General features: G+C 43.1%; 1 protein-coding gene and 1 non-coding gene across 5 annotated transcripts in view; both read left to right on the top strand.

Annotated features, from left to right (window-relative positions):
- Positions 1-11,485: 11,485 nt before the first annotated feature.
- TRNAC-ACA (transfer RNA cysteine (anticodon ACA)) lies at positions 11,486-11,557 on the top strand. Its single transcript has one exon. It is a non-coding gene; the product is annotated as a tRNA-Cys (tRNA).
- A 3,403-nt stretch (positions 11,558-14,960) lies between these two features.
- Positions 14,961-20,900, top strand: part of PANK2 (pantothenate kinase 2) — a 30,346-nt gene continuing 24,406 nt past the window's right edge. The window contains exon 1 of one of the 4 annotated variants that reach the window (XM_061126685.1): positions 14,961-15,015. In XM_061126685.1, the coding sequence (XP_060982668.1) occupies positions 14,976-15,015 (40 nt within the window). In that variant the 5' untranslated portion in view covers positions 14,961-14,975. Of the gene's footprint in view, positions 15,016-15,962; positions 16,312-20,900 lie in introns of those variants that run through there. The other 3 variants (XM_061126684.1, XR_009690077.1, XM_061126686.1) reach the window with 3 other exon arrangements.

Genomic DNA, 20,900 nt, shown 5'->3' with positions numbered 1-20,900 from the left:
CACTGGTCATAGGAAACAGCCTCTTCCAACAACACAAGAGACGACTCTACACATGGACCCAGGTGGTCAACACCAAAACTAGATTGATTTTATTCTTTGCAGCCAAAGATGGAGATACTCTGTTTAGAGTATCTCCAAGTCAGCAAAAACAAGACCTGGAGTTGACTGTGGCTCAGATCATGAGCTCCTTATTGCAAAATTCAGACTTAAATTGAAGAAAGTAGGGAAAACCACTAGACCATTCAGGTATGACCTAAATCGAATCCCTTATGATTATACAGTGGAGGTGACAATAGACTCAAGGGATTAGATCTGGTAAACAGAGTACCTGAAGAACTATGGTGAGAGTTCGTAACACAGTACAGGAGGAGGTGACCAAAACCATTGCGAAGAAAAAGAAATGCAAGAAGGCAAAGTTGGCTGTCTGAGGAGGCCTTACAAATAGCTGGGCAAAGAAGAGAAGCAAAAGGCAAAGGAGAAAGGGAAAGATAAACCCAACTGAATGCAGAGTTCCAGAGAATAGCAAGGAGAGATAAGAAAGCCTTCTTAAGTGAATAATGCAAAGAAATAGAGGAAAACAATAGAATGGGAAAGATAGAGATATCTTCAAGAAAGTTAGAGATACCAAGAGAACATTTCATGCAAAGATGGGCACAATAAAGGACAGAAATGGTATGGACCTAGCAGAAGCAGAAGATATTAAGAAGAGGTGGCAAGAATACACAGAAGAACTATGTAAATAAGGTCTTAATGACCCAGGTAACCATGATGGTGTAGTCACTCACCTAGAGCTAGACATCCTGGAATGTGAAGTCAAGTGGGCCTTAGGAAGCTTTACTACAAACAAAGCTAATGGAGGTGATGAAATTCCAGCTGAACTATTTAAAATTTAAAAGATGGTGCTCTTAAAGTGCTGCACTCAATATGTCAGCAAATTTGGAAAACTTAGCAGTGGCGACAGGACTGGAAAAGGTCAGATTTCATTTCAATCCCAAAGAAGACAATGCCAAAGAATTTTTAAACTACTGTAGAATTGCTCTCATTTCACATGCTAGCAAGTTAATGCTCAAAATCCTTCAAACTAGGCTTCAACAGTCTATGAACCGAGAACTTCCAGATGTACAAGCTGGATTTAGTAAAGGCAGAGGAAACAGATCAAGTTGCCAACATCATTTGGATCATAGAAGGAGAAAGGGAATTCCCCTCAAAAATCTACTTCTGCTTCATTAAATATGCTATAGCCTTTGACTGTGTGGATCACAACAAACTGTGGAAAGTTCTTAAAGAGGTGGGAATACCAGACTACCTTACTTGCCTCCTGAGAAAGCTGTATGCAGGTCAAGAAGCAACAGTTAGAACCAGACATGGAACAATGGACTGGTTCAAAACTGGGAAAGGAGTACGTCAAGGCTGTATATTGCCACCCTGCTTATTTAACATATGCCGAGTACATCATGTGACATGCTGGGCTGGATGAATCACAAGCTGGAATTGAGATTGCAGGGAGAAATATCAACAACCTCAGATATGCAGATAATACTACTCTATTGTCAGAAAGTGAAGAGAAACTAAAGACCCTCTTGATAAGGGTGAAAGAGGAGAGTGAAAAAGCTGGCTTAAAACTCACCATTCTAAAAACTAAGATCATGTCATCGGTCCCATCACTTCATGACAAACAGATGGGGGAAAAAGTCTAAATAGTGAAATTTTATATTTTTGGGCTCCCAAATCACTGCAGATGGTGATTGAAACCATGAAATTAAAAGACTCTTGCTCCTTTGAAGAAAAGCTATGACCAACCTAGACATCGTATAAAAAGCAGAGACATCACTTTGCTACAAAGATCGATAAAATCAAAGCAATAGTTTTTCCAGTAGTCATGTGTGGATATGAGAGTTGCACCATAAAGAAGGCTGAGCACCGAAGAATTGATGCTTTTGAATTGTGGTGCTGAAAATGACTCTTGATAGTCCCTTGGACTGCATGAAGTTCAAACCAGTCATTCCTAAAAGAAATCAACCTTGAATATTCATTGGAAGGACTGAGGCTGAAGCTGAAGCTCCAATACTTTGGCTAACTGATGTGAAGAGCCGACTCATTCGAACAGACCCTGATGCTGGGAAGGATGAGGGTGGGAGGAGAAGGGTGGACATAGATGAAATGGTTGGATAACATCAAGTTAGTAGATGTGAATGTGAGATAGTGAAGGTCGGGGAAGCCTGGTGTGCTGCAGTTCATAGAATCACAAAGAGATGGACATGACTTAATGACTGAAGAACAACAACCAAATAGTAACTGTACAACAAAGGAATATTTGTTAATACTTGTTAAATAGCTGATATTTGTTAAGCACTTACTATGTTGCAGAAAAAATGCTAACTGCTCCTTGGATATTATTTAATTGTCCCCAAAGCCCATTTAAAAAGTTTTTATCTTTCTATAACACAGGCAATATATGTGTTTATAGTTTTGTTTTTTTTCAGTTAAAATATTGTAGGAATCACTCCATAGCATAAAAATTTTTATAAATTCCTTTTGACGGCTGTATAGCTTTCCATTGTTTAGACCTGTCATAGTTTATTCAAATAAGATTTAGCTAGGTTAAGCATCTTAACCTAAATCGCTCAGTTGGTGCAGCCAAGATTACAAAAGTTTTTGTTGACTCTTAAATATACATTCAAAAGTAATCTGTCTCAAACTTTAATGCATGTATTAATCACCTGGGGCTCTGGCTAAAAATGTACATAAAGTGGGTCTTGGAGTGAGGCCTGAGAGTATTCATTTCTTACAAACTATTAATTATGCCAAAGAAAGTCAGCCTAGTATGCTGGCTGTCAACCTTGACTGCACGTTGGAATCACCTGGGGAGTATTAAACATTACTGATGCCTAGGTTCCACCTCTAGAGGCGCCAACTTTATTTGTCTGGGATATAGCCTGGCTATCTTTTTTTCCCCAAAGCTCCCCAGGTGATTCCTGGGTGCAGCCTGGTCTACTCACTACTGCCCCAGAAGTCTGATTGTTCTGAGGGATTCTTCTGCTATCACTAACCTCCTTATCAAGCTGGCTCCTGCTCAGGAGTTGATTGGCATCAGAAGAATTCTAATTGAGAGTAATCTGATGCTATATTACAGCCCTGCTCCAATCATTTTATCTGGAGTTAGTTCTGCTTTTATCTTTGTGGCCCACTGTGTGCTAACCATGTATCTATTAGGCTGGGAGAGGGTATACAAAGATGATAAAGCCACAGCTCTTTCTCTCAAAAATGTTTATGAACCAGCTGTTTTTCTCTTTGAGGTAAGCCCTAGAAACAGTAAGAAGAATAGAGAGTATTGAGTTTATGAGCCCAAAGCACCACACCCCTTTCTAATATTTTTCTAGGAGACAGAGACAGGAGTCCGATAGTGTTCAAAATACCATCTTTCTAAAGTTCTGAAGCTGGTTGAAGAGTATGGTTTTAGGTCTATGGATCATGCTCAAGCCTTGATTTTGACAGTCTTGTCCATCTGTTCACAGTGTTCTATATACTTCAGGCCTCCCCCTCATCCCCACAGGGCTGACTTCTTACGAGGTGGCAGATAGCAGACCAGAAAGACACACCCCACAAGCCCCTGACACCAACAGAGGAGGGAGTTAGGACCCAGCTAAGCCTGCCCAGTTCCTTCTTTCAAATTGATCAGTGAGATGATACATTCCTCCTTCTATGGGGAGGGGAGCATCCTTATCTTGTACCACGTGGGCAGCAGCCATCTCTGGGCATGCTTAGGGCCAGCCCCAGTGCCATGGATCATTGTGCACATGATTGGAACTTACTGGTTCTTGGAGTCTGTCAGGTTTATTTGTTAACTTCAGCTGCTCTGACTTTTGTGGTCTTCAGGAAAGGTAGGTCACTATGCATGCTTCATCCTTGAGTATTGATAGGTGTTTTGGAAGAGTTTCGTTTTTGCTTTGTTTTGGTTTACAAATCATTTGATTCCTTTGGGGTTTATAGTTAAGACCTCGTTCATTTGGAGACCTTTGATTTCAAATTCAAGATATTTCAGGCAGGGGCCCAATCTGATTTTTCTTCTGCTCAGATAGTCAAAAATATTTGTTAAGAGCACTGTAATAGGCCCTCTGGATCCAGTGACAAACCAGTGACCCAGGGTCCCTGCCTCGTGGAATTTCAGTCTAGTGGAGAGCTGAGTGGGAAAAAAGAAACAAGTATGCAACAAAAAGGAGTTTTAAGTTACTGAAAGCTGTAATGAAGAGTAAATGAGGGAAAGTTTCTTTCTTTTTTTTTTTTGGCAGCATGGCTTGTGGGACCTCAGTTCCTTGACTAGGGATTGAACCTGGGCCCTTGGCAGTAAGAATGCAGTGTCCTAACCACTGGACAACTGGGAAATTTCAAAGGGAAAGTTTCTTTTCTTTTTCTAACTTTTTATTTCGTATTGAGGTATAGCTGATTAAGAAACAATGTTGTGATAGTTTCCGGTGAACAGTGAAGGTACTCAACCATACATATACATGTATCCATTCTCCCCCAAACCCTCCTCCCATCCAGGCTGCCATATAACACTGAGCAAGAGTTCCATGTGCTATACAGTAGGTCCTTGTTGGTTATCCATTTTAAATATAGTAGTGTGTACATGACCATCCCAAACTCCCTGTTTGAAGGGAAACTTTCTTATAAACATTTGCCATATGACTTAGTCCTTGGGATGAAATCACATACACACAAAAAGACTCATACACAAATTTCATAGTAGTTTTGTTTGTAATAGCCAACAACTGGAAACAACTCAACAATGCCCACCAGGTGGTGAAAAGAGGTATTTTCTATATAGTGGAGTACTACTCAGCAATAAAAATGAACTAACTACTGATACACCAACAACGTGGATGCTTCTCGGAAACATTATGCTGAGAAAAAGAATTTAGCCTGAAAAGAATATATTCTGAATGATTCTATGTATATGAAAGCCTGGAAAAATCAAATATAACCCAAAGAGATGGAAATCAGATCATTGATTGCCTGGGTCCAGGGGTGGGAATGCTTGGGAAGGGGTACAAGGGAATCTTTAGGATGATGGAAAAGTTTTTGATTTTGGTGATGGTGGCTACATTTATCAAAACTCATCAACCTGTGCATTTAAAATGGGTGCACTTTATTATATAAATTATACCTCCAATATTTTGGCCACCTGATGTGAAGAGCTGACACATTTGAAAAGACTCTGATGTTGGGAAAGACTGAAGACAGGAGGAGAAGGGGATGACAGAGGATGAGATGGCTGGATGGCATCACCAACTCAATGGACATGAGTTTGGGTAAACTCCGGGAGTTGGTGATGGACAGGGAGGCCTGGCAAGCTGCGGTTCATGGGGTCGCAAAGAGTCAGACATGACTGAGCGACTGAACTGAACTGAACTGAAATTTGATCAAAATGCAATTGGACTAGAGAGGAAGGAAGTGAAAAAAAGAAATGAAGAATGGGCAGGAAAGGGAATAATACCTATTTAGAGAGGGTGGTGGTGAGGGGTTCTCTGAGGGAGAACATTTAAGCTGAATGTTCCGCTTAAATGTATCTGCCTGCCAATGCAGGAGACACAGGAGATGTGGGTTTGATCCCTGGTTCAGGAAGATCCTTTGGAGGAGGAAATGACAACCTACTCCAGTATTCTTGCCTGGAGAATCCAATGAACAGAGGAGCCTGGGGGGCTATAGTCCATGGGGTCACAAAGAGTTAGACATGACTGAGCTTCTGAGCACACCTGCATGCTATGTATGGAAAGGCTAAAGGAATAAAGGATGAAGATAGTTGGGCTGGGGTAGGGGAAGGGGTTCTCCAGGCAGGAAGAAAAGCAGATACAAAGGCCTTGATGTAGGGAAGAGAAAGTAAAACTGCTTTGGCTGTGATAGTTAATTGGATGAAGAAGATTGACTGGGAGATGTCTGGCCTACTTAAAGTAACAAAATATCTGAGAAATTTGAGTAGCACCCCCATAACCTGCAAACATTAATGATTAATAACAAAGCATCTTCATCTATTCACTGGTGAAGTGAAGTGAAGTCGCTCAGTCGTGTCCGACTCTTCGCGACCCCATGGACTGTAGCTGTCAGGCTCCTCTGTCCATGGGATTCTCCAGGCAAGAGTACTGGAGTGGGTTGCCATTTACAGGTCCCATAAAGACCTCTTGATACTTTATAAGCCACTCATTTAAGTCAATGTAAGAGGGTACTTGAGAGTAATGAAAATAGTATTTCATTAAAATAACCTTCATTAATGTAGACTGTGATCTCTTTCAGTGACTATGACCAGTAGTAGGGATTCTGAGAGGAGAGCATAATAAAGTTCTGCAGAAGACTCTATTTGCCAAAATAAGGTAGACATTTCTTCTTTTGTGCATTTCAGTCTCTTCAGCGACCTGAAATTTAAGGTTCCTTCAGAAATGGATTCTTAGCCGTTACGGTTGTTGTTCAGTTGCTAAATCATATCTGACTCTTTTGTGACCCCATAGACTGTAGCCCACTAGGCTCCTCTGTTCATGGGATTCCCCAGGCAAGATGCCATGTCCTTCTCCAGGGGATCTTCCTAGCCCAGGGATTGAACCCTAGCTGCCTGCATTTCAGGCAGATTCTTTATCATTAAGCCACCAGGGAAGCCTCAGCCCTTAAGGTAGGAAAGTTATAATTCAGGACATTAGGTCTAGGGAGAGGACAGGGTAAGTGGCCTTGACAATGAGGGCTTGGTGTCCATCATTATTATTTTAAAGCTCTGGTTTCAGGAAACAATGAAAGCTAGATTAAGAAAAAAGCAGGGGGATAGGGTGACTAGAAGTGTCTTTGAATGTTATGGAAAGAACCGAAAGACACGCCTGTGTTTAGTTCAGGAAAAGATGAAAATAGGCAGGACTGGGAGAGCTGGAAAAGCATTCTGTTTTGCTTTGTGTATCTGTTTATTCTTGGCTTTATTTGCAGACCAGCTTTCTCTGTTTCTTTGCCTCCATGGGGAATATGGCATTACACTTTCAGAAGTGAGTCCTCATTTCAAAGTGGTAGGGTTATGATGTATACAAACTTGGCTGTTGGGGCCTAATCTATACATGGATAGGGGGATTTCTTGGAGAAGAGTGGATGGTTGGAAGCTAGGCAGATACCAAACTTGTTTACTACAAAGATGTTAGTATTTTAAAGAATTCCAAAGTTGCTCTACTGGCTTCCCAGGTAGTACAGTGGTAAAGAATCTGCCTACCAATGCAGGAGACATAAGAGACGCGGGTTTGATCCCTGGGTTGGGAGGAGGAAATGGCAACCCATTGCACTATTCTTGCCTGGAAAATCCCATGGTCAGAGGAACCTGGTGGCCTACAGTTCATGGGGTCGCAGAGTCGGACACAACTTAGTGACTGCGCACACAAAGTTGCTATTGCCACTGTAATTATTTCGTTATCAACACATTTGTGTGTGTGCGTATTACTCTGTGACAGGCACTGTAGGTGATATGAAGATGCAAACTCTTATTTTAGTAGTTCTCATAATTTAGCTGGGATTACTATGTATACCAAGAATTTTAAGACAAGGAATTGTTGTAAATGCCATTAAGAGTGATATAACATCTCTTCACAATTAATTAAAATTTGAGATATTTCCCTTTTTATTATTTCTAGTTTTGTCTATTTGAATAAACTTTTTTATTTAGTTAATACTATGAAAGTATTAACTTTTAATTTCTTCATTTTGATCCTTATACTATGGTTGTGCAGGATGTTAATGTTAGGAGTAGCTGAGTAGGGGTATATGGGAACTCCCTCTGTATTATTCCTGAAACTCTTCTGTAAGTTGAAAAATTGTTCAAAATAAAAGTGTTTTTAAAAGCAAAAAAAAAAGTGAGATATTGTAAAAGATCAGGAGGTTTACAGCTAATTGTAATCAATGAAGACTTTAAGGAGGAGGTATTATTTGGACTAAGCCATGAAAGTTGGGTTGGATTTCAATAAGCAGAAATATGGTGGGAAGGAATTTCATGTTGGATGAGCCAAGCCTTAGAGAAGAATAAAAGTAAGGTGTCTATCTGGAGAACTGTGAAATTTACTTTGCTGCATGTTGTGTAAGCCTATGAGAAGTAATGAGGAAAAGTGGAAAAATGCCAAATGGTGGGGTTCTTTGGATATTAAGTTGTCTGGACTTTATTCTGTAGACAAAGAAGCCATTGAAACCTTTTAAACAGAGGTGAGATTATAAATAGGATGGTGGGGAGTTCCCTGGCAGCCCAGTGGTTAAGACTCCAAAGCAGGGGGCACAGGTTTGATCCCTGATTGGGAAAATAAGATCCCACATGACATGCAGCATGTCCAAAAGATTTAAAATAACAGCACAATGGTTTAGTAAGATTAACTGATCAGTAGGCTGGAAAGTAGAGAAACTAGAAGTGGAGCACACATTTAGGAGGTAACTGAAATAAATGACTGATTAGATAATGCTTCTTTGTCCAATATGATAGCCACTAGGCACTGTGGCGTTTGACCACTTTTAGTGTCATAGGTTGAAATGATAGTATTTGGGATATATTGGATTAAATAAAATATAAGATTAAAATGAATTTAACCTGTTTCTTTTTACTTTTTAAAACATGGCTACTAGAAATTTTACTTTTTTTGAGGGGTGGGGGCTGTACGGCTTGTGGGATGTTAATTCCCCAACCAGGGATTGAACCTTACTCTCCACAGTGAAAGCATGTAGTCCGAACCACTGAACCACCAGGGAATTCCTTAGAAATTTTAAATCACACACATGATTTACATTATATTTCTATTGAACACTGCTGGATTCAAAGAAAGAGGGAAATAAATCAAGTTACTCAGGGCAATGGAAACTAAGGAAAGTGGGACTGTGAGGAAAAGAGGATAAACTTGTTTTCAGAAAAAAATGATTTTACATAGATTTATTTGGGAGTGAAATAAGAAGTTGTACTTAACTTTACCTTAAATTTCTCAAACTTATTTGACCATAGATTGCTTTTCTAACAACTATTAAGTGCTAAAATGTTAGTGCTTATCTAGTGTGGGTGTGTGCTCAGTCGCTAGATTGTGTCCGACTCTGTGACCCCCATGGACTGTAGGCCACCAGGCTCCTCTGTCCATGGGATTTTCTGGGCAAGAATACTGGAATGGGTTGCCATTTTCTCCTCCAGGGAATCTTTCTGACCTAGGGATCAAACCCATATCTCTTGTGTCTCCTGTGTTGGTAGGTGGATTCTTCACCACTGCTGGGAAGCCAATCCACATCAGAGACATTCAGTCAAAGATAAGATAGGCTTTGAACTTGCAAACTAGGAGAAAATTTCAGCCCTTTCAATACCTGGGAAGGAATCAGTTCAGTTCCGTTCAGTCGCTCAGTCGTATCCGACTCTTCGAGACCCCATGAATCGCAGCATGCCAGGCCTCCCTGTCCATCACCAACTCCCGGAGTTTACTCAAACTCATGCCCATCTAGTCGGTGATGCCATCCAGCCATCTCATCCTCTGTTGTCCCCTTCTCCTCCTGCCCCCAATCCCTCCCAGCATCAGGGTCTTTTCCAGTGAGTCAACTCTTCACATGAGGTGGCCAAAGTACTGGAGTTTCAGCCTCTGCATCAGTCCTTCCAATGAACACCCAGGACTGATCTCCTTTAGGATGGACTGGTTGGATCTCCTTGCAGTCCAAGGGACTCTCAAGAGTCTTCTCCAACACCACAGTTCAGAAGCATCAATTTTTCGGTGCTCAGCTTTCTTCACCGTCCAACTCTCACATCCATACATGACCACTGGAAAAACCATAGCCTTGACCAGACGGACCTTTGTTGGCAAAGTAATGTCTCTGCTTTTTAATATGCTATCTATCTAGATTGGTCATAACTTTCCTTCCAAGGAATAAGTGTCTTTTAAGTTCATGGCTGCAGTCACCATCTGCAGTGATTTTGGAGCCCAGAAAAATAAAGTCTGTTACTGTTTCCACTGTCTCCCCATCTACTTCCCATGAGGTGATGGGACCAGATGCCATGATCTTAGTTTTCTGAATGTTGAGCTTTAAGCCAACTTTTTCACTCTCCTCTTTCACTTGCATCAAGAGGCTTTTTAGTTCCTCTTCACTTTCTGCCATAAGGGTGGTGTCATCTGCATATCTGAGGTTATTTATATTTCTCCCGGCAATCTTGATTCCAGCTTGTGCTTCTTCCAGCCCAGTGTTTCTCATGATGTACTCTGCATATAAGTTAAATAAGCAGGGTGACAATATACAGCCTTGACGTACTCCTTTTCCTATTTGGAACCAGTCTGTTTTTCCATGTCCAGTTCTAACTGTTGCTTCCTGACCTGCATACAGGTTTCTCAAGAGGCAGGTCAGGTGGTCTGGTATTCCCATCTCTTTCAGAATCTTCCACAGTTTATTGTGATCCACACAGTCGAAGGCTTTGGCATAGTCAATAAAGCAGAAATAGATGTTTTTCTGGAACTCTCTTGCTTTTTCAGTGATCCAGCAGATATTGGCAATTTGATCTCTGGTTCCTCTGCCTTTTCTAAAACCAGCTTGAACATATGGAAGTTCACAGTTCACGTATTGCTGAAGCCTGGCTTGGAGAATTTTGAGCATTACTTTACTAGCATGTGAGATGAGTGCAATTGTGCGGTAGTTTGAGCATTCTTTGGGATTGCCTTTCTTAGGGATTGGAATGAAAACGGACCTTTTCCAGTCCTGTGGCCACTGGGAAGGAATAGAACCTTCCATATCTAGGATCTCTATCCCTCCTCAATAGCAGATTCTGGGCCAGGGGTCAGGCCTTGGAAGAATGTTTAGGAGATTAAGAACTTCATGTTCTATATATTTTTGTCCTGTGGGAAAGACTGTAGGCAAGGTTTTCCCAAACTCCCTACACTGTTATACTCTGAAAAAAGTTCTTGTGCTTGAAAGAGGCCTGATCTACACTTTTTATTTCCTTGGCACTAATAAACTGTGGTGTTGGAGAAGACTCTTGAGAGTCCCTTGGACTGCAAGGAGATCCAACCAGTCCATCCTAAAGGAGATCAGTCCTGGGTGTTCATTGGAAGGACTGATGCAGAGGCTGAAACTCCAGTACTTTGGCCACCTCATGTGAAGAGTTGACTCACTGGAAAAGACCCTGATGCTGGGAGGGATTGGGGGCAGGAGGAGAAGGGGACAACAGAGGATGAGATGGCTGGATGGCATCACCGACTCGATGGATATGAGTTTGAATAAACCCCGGGAGTTGGTGATGGACAGGGAGGCCTGGCATGCTGCGATTCATGGGGTCGCAAAGAGTCGGACACGACTGAACGATTGAACTGAACTGAACTGAATGGAGTCCAGTGAAAGGAGAAAGAACTTGTGGCTTGACGTGCTTGTGATCATACTTTCCAGGGATGCTTTACTTTAGTTGCAAGAAAACTCAGTGGAAACTCAGAGAGTCTGTCTCCTGATTTTTGAAAAGTACCTAAGAGGATGTGGGACTTCCCTGGTGGCTCAGACGGTAAAGCGTCTGACTACAGTTCGGGAGACCCAGGTTCAATCCCTGGGTTGGGAATATCTCCTGGAGAAGGAAATGGTAACCCACTCCAGTATTCTTGCCTGGAAAATCCCATGGACGGAGAAGCCTGGTAGGCTACAGTCCATGGGGTCGCAAGAGTCGGACACTACTGAGTGACTTCACTTTAAGGGGATATGACTCATTAGGAACCAGAAGGCACACTGCGGGCTCCAAGATGGTTTCCAGTGATTCTTTCTCTCCTGGTATTCTTATCCTTGTGTACTACCAACTCATGTTGGGCTGGTCTGTGTAATATGTAGAATATTGTAGAAATGACAGAATAGGACTTCACAGGCTAGATCTTAAGACATTGCAACTTCTACCTTGTTTTCTCTTGGATCACTTGCTCTAGAAGCTAACTGCCATGTTGTGGAGACACTCAAGACAATCCTATGGAGTGCTCCCATGTTGTGGCAGCTGAGGCCTCCTGCCAACAGCCAGTTTTGTGAGTAAGTCATGTTGGGAGTGGATACTGAAGCCTATTATGCCCTCAAATGAAAGACCCTAAGCCAGAACCACACAGCCAAATCACTCCCGAATTCTTGACCTACAGAAAGTGTGATAATAAGTATCACTATTTTAAGCTACTAAATTTGGGGTTATTTTACCTAGTAATCAAATTCCCACACATGTATATATATATGTATATATATATTAAAAAATATATATATAGTGTCTTGATATTTCTTGATTTCTCTGTACTATAACTGGGTGAATTACTCATGTATTGGGCTTTCTCCACAGCTCAGTTGGAAGAATCTGCCTGCAATGCAGAAGACCCTGGTTCAATCCCTGGGTCGGGAAGATCCCCTGGAGAAGGAAATGGCAACCCACTCCAGTATTTTTGCCTGGAGAATCCCATGGACAGAGGAGCCTGGTGGGCTACAGTCCATGGGGTCACAAGAGTTGGACCTGGCTTAGCGACTAAACCACCAATGTGGTAGAAGTATGTTTTGAATGATGTTTTGTTGCTGAAATGGCTCTAAATTTGCAAGTCATTACTTTAGAATTTGATTAGTTCTTCTGAAGCACTATGCTTACCATGACCCCTGTGCTTCTTATTCTGGTGTGTACATCACAATATTCACTGCTCCCCAAGGATAAATAATTGAGAGAAATGATAAAGAACTTAATAACTGAGAGAAGTGATAAAGAACTTAATAATGCTCTCCCTATAAAATAAACTAATAATCACAGAGAAAGAAAGCCTCTTACTTGCTACTTCCATTTGTTTTTTTTTTTGCAAAAAAAACGAACAAAAAACCCCTGAAGCTTAATCATGGATTTACTTTGCTCCAAGTCAAATCTTCAATTTTTTAAAAATAAGTTTTACTTAGATATAATACACATGCCGAAAAAGTGAACATCTTGATGAAATGTTACAAAGTGGACACACTCATGTAACCACCATCCAGACCAAAGAAACCAAACATTACCAGCCTTTTAGAAGCCTGTCTGGTAAATTCTACCTACTACTCTTTTCTCACCCCTCAAAGTAACAAGTATTCTGCCTTCTAAATAATTTATTTTATTTTTTATTACTTTTTAACACCAAAAACATTTTGTATTGGGGTAGAGCCAATTAACAATGTTGTGATAGTTGCAGGTGAACAGTGAAGAGACTCAGCCATACATATACATGTTTCCATTCTCTCCCAAATCCCCTCCCATCCAGGCTGGCACACAACATTGAGCAGAGTTCCATGTGCTATCCAATAGGACTTTTGCTAGTTATCCATTTTAAATATAGCAGCATGTTCGTGACCTTCCCAAAGTCCTTAACTATCCCTTCCTCTGCCAGGAATCTTGAGTTCATTTTCTAAGTCTGTGAATCTCTTTCTGTTTTTTAAGTAAGTTCTTTTGTATTATTTCTTTTTAGATTCCACATACAAGGGGTATCATATGATATCTCTCCTTCTTTGACTTACTTCACTCAGTATGACACTCTCTAGGTCCATCCATGTTGCTGTAAATGGCCTTATTTCATTCTTTTTAATGGCTTAGTATTATTCCATTGTATCCATATATACCACATCTTCTAAATCCATTTCTTTGTGGACGGACGTTTAGTTGTTTCCATATCTTGGCCATTGTAAACAGTGATGCAGTAAACATTGGGGGTGCATGTATCTTTTCAGGCCATGTTTTTCTCTGGATATATGTCCAGGAGTGGGGTTCCAGGGTCATATGGTAGCTGTTTTTTAAGGAACCTCCATACTGTTTTCCATAGTGGCCTTACCAATTTACACTTCCACCAGCAGTGCAGGAGGGTTCCCTTCTTTCCACATCCTCTCCAGCATTTGTTGTTTGGGGATTTTTTATTTTTAATTTTTACTTTTCCTGGTTGTGCCACACAGCTTGCGGGATCTTGATTCCCTCACCAGGGACAACCCTGAGTCCCCTGCAGTGGAAGCATGGAGTCCTAACCACTGGACCACCAGGGAAGTCCCTAACATTTTTTATCAATGTTGAACTTCACATAAGTGGAGACATATAGTATGTATTTTTTCATGTATGATTTCTTTTCTCCAATTTATTTACATTTTTTTTTACTGAGGATTATAAACACCTTGCTTAATTGTCATTTGTGTCTGCTTCATCTTTTATTTTGGATAAACTTTAATGACAGCCAGAGACTTCAAGTCCACACTAGTGAGTGAAGCTGTGCGTATATATTTAAGACGAGAAAAAGCCTCCCAGTAATTTATTGGAACGTCACAGAATCCGTGCCTTTTGGTTATCATAAGGCAGAGAGTAGTTGAATTTCTCAGGAATCCAGATTGTCAATTTTTCAAGCTGTGTACCTCTGGATAAGTTGCCTCATCATTCAAACGTTCCTAGGAGGATTAAGTAACAGGTAAAGACATGTAAAAAGGGAAGCGTACACATATTTCAAGTGTTGTTTTGATGTTGGGTTTGTCTTGGAAGTCTCACGTGATGATGATTCTTGATTCTTCAGAATGATCTATTGGAGCTTAGAGACTTGATGTAAAGTCCCTCAAGTCAAGGAAAACCGTATTATTTTTAGTTGGGGGAGGCAGAAACATGCATTGTTGGGCACCGAGATTTAGAAGAGTAGCTATAGGTTTTCTTGATTCTTGTAGGATCCCTATGGTGTGGCTTCCTGCAGGAGACAGAATTTCCAGAGCTAGGAAATTGGATCTCCAGTGTTATTCCTACAGTGAGGGGAGCTAGTTTTGGGTGAACACGGTAATTCTATTCAACAAGCAAGAGAAAAGCTCATCCTTCTTGTTCAACCTGCCACTAGCTGTCTTAACAGGAAAGATGAACACAAGGGGCATTACAGGCTCTGTGGGGAAGCACTTATGATATAATTAGTGAGCCAGGTCCCACTAAACTTGACGGAGTGCCTAGGGGGAACAGCGTTGTGGATCATTCCAGGCATGGGCAACCTATGGGAGAAGAACTGCTTGGATGGACCTTCAGTATCTCAGGTGAGTATCTCAGGGCTGGAGGTGACCATGTTCTCGCCCCCCAAAAGGTGATGATTCAAAAAACAAACAAAAAAAGCAACTAAACAAAATCCCAACAACCAAGCCCCCGAGGCGACCACCAAACCCTTCTACGTCCCCCAGGCCACACCACACAGAAAGAGGATCCAGATTCCATACAAAAGCCAACCCTACTTTCTGGCTCCCACACCCTCCCTCCTTCACTACAGGAGGGTGGTGAAGGATTTATAACCCACCTAGTTCTTCCAGTTGCCATGGATACCAACCCCAGTCCTTTCATTCCTTCTGGTACTGGGAACAGTCTCTAACGCAGGAGGAATGGAGGGCTCCTTACCCAAACCCGCCAGTGGGAGTGCTGGGGGAGGGGGTGGCGGTTAAACAGAGCGCGACGGACTGGAGGTCTAGACTGCAGCGTTAGAATCAGCACAAAAGCTAAGTTCAGCCGCAGTTCAAGCCCTTCCGTTCGCCAACACCTGCGACCAGACCCTGCGGGACACTGCTGGGCTTAGGGGAGGGGCAAGCCGAGAAGACCGGACGCAGCAGCGAGGTGGGGCTCCGGGGCGCGAGGCGGCTCCCGGGAGAGTTCCGGGGACTGGAGAGCCGACCTGTACACTAGCTCAGGAGGGTGCAGCGGCTGGAAGAAGGTGCAGGCCCCCCCACCCACTTGTCCATTGGGCGGCGGCGCCATCACTCTGCTCGGCAACACCGCTCTCCACCTCCGCCCAGCCAGGATCCCCTCCCCCGCCTTCCTCTGCTCCGCCCCGTCCTGGGAGCTTTTCATTGGACGGAGGCGCAGTCGATTCGCCTCGAGTCAGAGAGCCGATTGGACAGCAGGCCGTCGGGCCGCCCCCAGCCAGCTTGGATTGGCTGGCTGCGCGTTGGCGCAACGGAAGAGGCGGCCTGCCGAAGGTGCTCTTTTGCTCCGACTGGCTTGCGCGGAGGAGGCGAAGAGGGGACCAGCGCTGGGGGGCTGGCTCGGGCGGCAGCGGTGGCTGCTGCGGATGGGAGCCGGCTGGCTTGCCGCGCCCATGGAGCGCCACGGCAGGGCCGCCGCCACTTCTGCCTCGTCGGCCCGGGAACCGGTGCTCGGGGGCCCCGATGGGCGGCGGCGGGAGCCACTGCGGCGCCGGGCGAACAGCGCGTCAGCCCCTGCCGTCGGGGCCTCGGCTTCGGCCTCGCCTTCGGGGGAGGGCGTAAGGCGGGATCGGCCAGGCTCCTACAGCGGCGCTACCTCGGCCTCCCGTCAGCGCGTCGAAAGCCTCAGGAAGAAGCGGCCGCGTAAGTGCCCGGCGGGGCGCCTTAGCGCCTCGCCCTGCCCCCTTCCGGCCCGGCCGCCGTTTTTCCCGCGCGCGCCGGCGCGGAGACAGTGCCCCCGCACGGTGGTCCCAGTTGGTGCTTGAGGCTGGAGGCCTCAGGTCCCTCGAACACGCGGGCTTCGGGTTCGGCCCCGTCCGCCCCTTTTGTGTAGTGGTTCTCTCTTCTGCTTTTCAGTTGTCCGAGTGGAGCGTCTTTCCCAGGACCTTTTCTCCGGTTCTTAGCTCTTTGTGCATTCTTTGTCCGAGAGTCACATGATTTTTTTTCCTCGAGAAGGCTTTTTGACTCTCTTTCACCACCTCCCTTCCCCCCCCGAGTCATTTGAATCACCAGTGTCTCTCCAAGACGTTACATCCTTTTCATCTGGAGATTTTGGGCTCAAAGGAGATGGTTGAGTTGCTGCAAGCCTAAAACTGGATTCCGTGTTCTGTGCGCTAAGCTTTGGCTGCTTTTCTTCCCATGAGAATTCGAGTCATCTCTCACCCAGATATCATATCTATTTTCTTTCCATCTCATTGCCAATGCTCACAGTTCAGTACTGTAGCATTCTGGGCTTTTTAGGAATTTTTCTTTTGAGGGAAAAAGACATCTTCCTGAATATCATCTTGGCGATTGCACATGCCTTTCCCAAAGAATCGGTTTCCCTGTTTTTTTTTTTTTTTTTTCCCTGTTTTATTATAACGTTTCTTTTTCTGCTTTGTGATCTAGTCCAGATTTTTTTTTTTTTTTCTTTCTCTTTACGGGTCTTCAGTTCAAGTCCTCTATCAAGCAGCCATTGCAACTCTTGAAAATATCCACTGTCTTGATACTCTTAATATGAACTCTTCGGATATAATAACAGTTTACTAATCCATATAGTTATACTGTTATTTTCGTTTGTTGCCAGATTCCTATTTCAGGAAACCAACGTTTTAAATGCAGAATTTGAGAGTGAGAAAGTGGTAGTATGAGTGTGAGGTCTTTATTGGATAGTACCTCAGCTCAACCATCCGTTTGCTTTACTCTTTTATGATTTGGATGATTAAATATTAAATGCAGCTCTAGTTGGCTATGAACAGTTTGAGAGTTTTCAGTTCTTTTGTCTTTCCCTGTGTTCTTGTAAGAAAGTTGGAAAAGAGATTATTCAGTCTCATCCTATGCCATTTTTAGAGCCTGGTGTTGAGAAGCACCTAATTTTTAAGTGATGCAAAACTCCTTCATGGTTTTGAACTGCCTCAATTCCAGAGATTCAGCAAATAATCGCAGCCAGGCAGCCAGCTCTTTGTGACCATTGACTACAAAGATTATAAGTAATATTGTAATTTGGGTGTTTGCCACAAATCAGGCAGTCTTTAAAATTTTTTTTAATGTACTCTTCTGAAAGCTTTAATAAACTCCTTGCGACCCCGTGGACTATACAGTCGGTGGAATTCTCTAGGCCAGAATACTGGGGTGGGTAGCCTTTCCTTTCTCCAGGGGATCTTCCCAACCCAGGGATCGAACCCAGGTCTCTGCATTGCAGGCGGATTCTTTACCAGCTGAGCCACAAGGGAAGCCCACCAACAGGTGTACCACTGAACAGTACAGAAATACCAAATGGAAGGAAAAACAATACCTTGTCTATTTCTTTAGGTCTCGTTATCAGAAACATGGCTTTTCATGACTTTTATAAGGACTAATGAGTTCATTAAGGGCTTTCCCAGGTGGCTTAGTGGTAAAGAACCTGCCCGCCAATACAGGAGACGCAGGTTTGATCCCTGGGTTGGGAAGATGCCCTAGAGAAGGGAATGGCAATCCACTCCAGTATTCCTGCCAGGAGAATTCCATGGATAGAGGAGCCTGGCAGGCTATATAGTTCATGGGGACACAATTGAGCGACTTTAACTTCACTTCACACCAGTTAGTTGTATTGACTGCTGATCCCTTCAAGAGTTGTACTTTGGTGTTAACTTTGAGAGAATTCAATAAAAATGAAATCTTTGTATTTTTTATTAGGAGAATTAGATATAGGGCCACGTTTCTTTTGTTTGGAAACCTCATTCTGATGTTATTGTACTGCTTATCTAAAGATATAGGAGACTAGTTGTTATTAGAAATTAGAAAGAGCTGTTTGGTTTATTTTAGGAATTATGAACCCTGATTATAGTCATATTCTGCCAAACATGTTCCCCAGAGCAGTGTGATTCCCTAATCTGTCCCCATCTCAGACTTAACACCACACATCGTAGTCATTAGAGATATGGCTAGGTGTGTGTGTGTGTCTAAGAAGTTCTTTGAACATTTTAAATTAGCTGGAGTATGTTTCACAGGTCTGCTGCGGCTAAGTCGCTTCAGTTGTGACCGACTCTGTGCAACCCCATAGATGGCAGCCCACCAGGCTCCTCCATCCCTGGGCCTCTCCAGGCAAGAATACTGGAGTGGGTTGCCATTTCCTCCAGTGCATGAAAGTGAAAAGTGAAAGAGAAGTCACTCAGTCATGTCCGACTCTTAGCGACCCCATGGACTATAGCCTACCAGGCTCCTCCATCCATGGGATTTTCCAGGCAAGAGTACTGGAGTGGGTTGCCATTGCCTTCTCCTCATAGGTCTGAGAGAAATATAAAGATTGGTTTAAAATGATGGAAACAAAGATGCTAATGATAGTAACGTAATACTTAGGTGTTTATATTAAACACTCTGCCAAATACTTTATAAGCATTTCTTTTGAGTCTTGCAGTTATTCTCTGAGATGGATATTTGTGATCTCCAGTTTCCAGATGAGGAAACATTTTCCCTAGGTCCAAGGCCATATAGACAGTTAGTAAGGGAGCTGTGTTTTGATTCTAGTTGTGGGTGTCTGATGTCAGACTCAGTGTTTCTTGGACTTTCCACATCTTGGAAGTTACAGGTGACATAATCCAGAGTAGTGGTGGAATCACTCAGAAGCTAAAAAACAAAAAGTGATCTGCAGAGACGTCCAAAAACATCTTTTAATTTTTAAAATTTTATTTTTTTAAGTTTATTTATTTTGGTTGTGCTGGGTCTTCATTGCTGCATGGGGTTTTCTCTAGTTATAGCCGGAAGGGGCTACTGTCTCATTGTGGTGCACAGGTTTCTTCCTGCCATGGTTTCTCTTGTTGAGAAGCAGGGACTCTAGGGTGCCCAGGCTGCAGTAGTTTTGGCTCCTGCGTTCTATAGAGCGCAGGCTCAGTAGTTTTGGCACGTGGACTTTAGTTGCTCCAAGGCATATGGGATCTTCCCAGGTCAGGGTTCAAACTGTGTCTCTTGCATTGATAGGTGGATTCTTTACCACTTAGCCACCAGGGAAGCTCCAATTAAAAAATCTTTATTGAGGCATAATTACATACAGTAAAATGTACGATTTTGACAAATGTAACAAGAGAACGTACATTTTAATCTGGAGCCCCAGATGTACAGCAGATGTGTAGGAGGTGTGTGAAACTCAGGGATCACAGTGCTTTATGGCAGTGTGGGGGGATGAACTGGATCTTGGAAGGTGATGTTTAAGCATGTGGAGCATATTTCAGTACTCCAGGGAAAGCTTCGTGACGTGCTGATTTTGAACTAATACCAATCATTGAATGTCCTTAACCTCCATTAGTCTAGAAGATAAAGCTTTTGTTTGTAGCTTGATAGTACTAATCTAGAAAATAGTTAGCTTTTCCTTGATATTTGGGGGAGCAGCAGTGTTGTCAGTATGAAACTGGTCCAGCTTGGGCCCTGAGGGGCTGCCTTTTATCTGGTGTAGAGTTTCATCTTCAGTTAGGGAATTTGAAAGGGCCACCACCAGGAGCTCAGGAAAAAAGTTAGATTTCTATTTCTTTGTAGCCCATTTTTGAGGGACAGAATAGGAGAGGATCCTTTTTTCAAAAAAAATAAATAAATAAATTCATTTGGCTGCCTCTGGTCTTAATTGCGGCACGAGGATCTTCCCTTGCAGCACACGAACTGTCTAGTTGTGGCGTGGGCTCGGTAGTTGCTGTACTCTGGCCCAGTTGCTCCGTGGGGTGTGGGATCTTAGTTCCGCAACCGGAGATAGAACCTGCATCCCTTGCGTTGCAAGGTGAATTCTTAACCACTGGACCACCAGGGAAGTTCATTGACTGGTCGCTTAAAAGAGCATTGAGGGATTTCCCTGGTGGTGGTGTGCTGAAGAATCTCCCTGCCCCCCCCCCCCCCCCCCCCCCCCAAAAAAAAAGAATCTCCCTGCCAGTGCAGAGAACAGGGGTTTGATCCCTGGTTCCGGGAAGATTTCACATGCTGCAGGGCAACTAAACCTGTGCGCCCTAGAGCCTGTGCTCCACAACAAGAGATGCCACCACAATGAGAAGCAGGCGCTGCAACTAGAGAGTAGTCCCCACTTGCCGCAACTAGAGAAAGCCCCGAAGCAGCAAGGAAGACCCAGCGCAGCCAAAAATGAATACATTAAAAAAAAAAAAAAAAGGATTGAGGTTCTTTGGGCTTAAATTTATAACCTTGTGAGCTCTTTTCAGGTTCATAACTTGGGGTGTGAAGTTCATAACTTTATCTTTAAACACTTCTTTCTCAATGTTCTTTTCTCAGTTTTTGTCAGC

Source organism: Dama dama, chromosome 23, assembly GCF_033118175.1.
Source record: "Dama dama isolate Ldn47 chromosome 23, ASM3311817v1, whole genome shotgun sequence".
Taxonomy (NCBI): Eukaryota; Metazoa; Chordata; class Mammalia; order Artiodactyla; family Cervidae; genus Dama; species Dama dama.
Note: the sequence above shows the minus strand (reverse complement) of the source record. Positions and strands in the feature narration are given on the sequence as shown.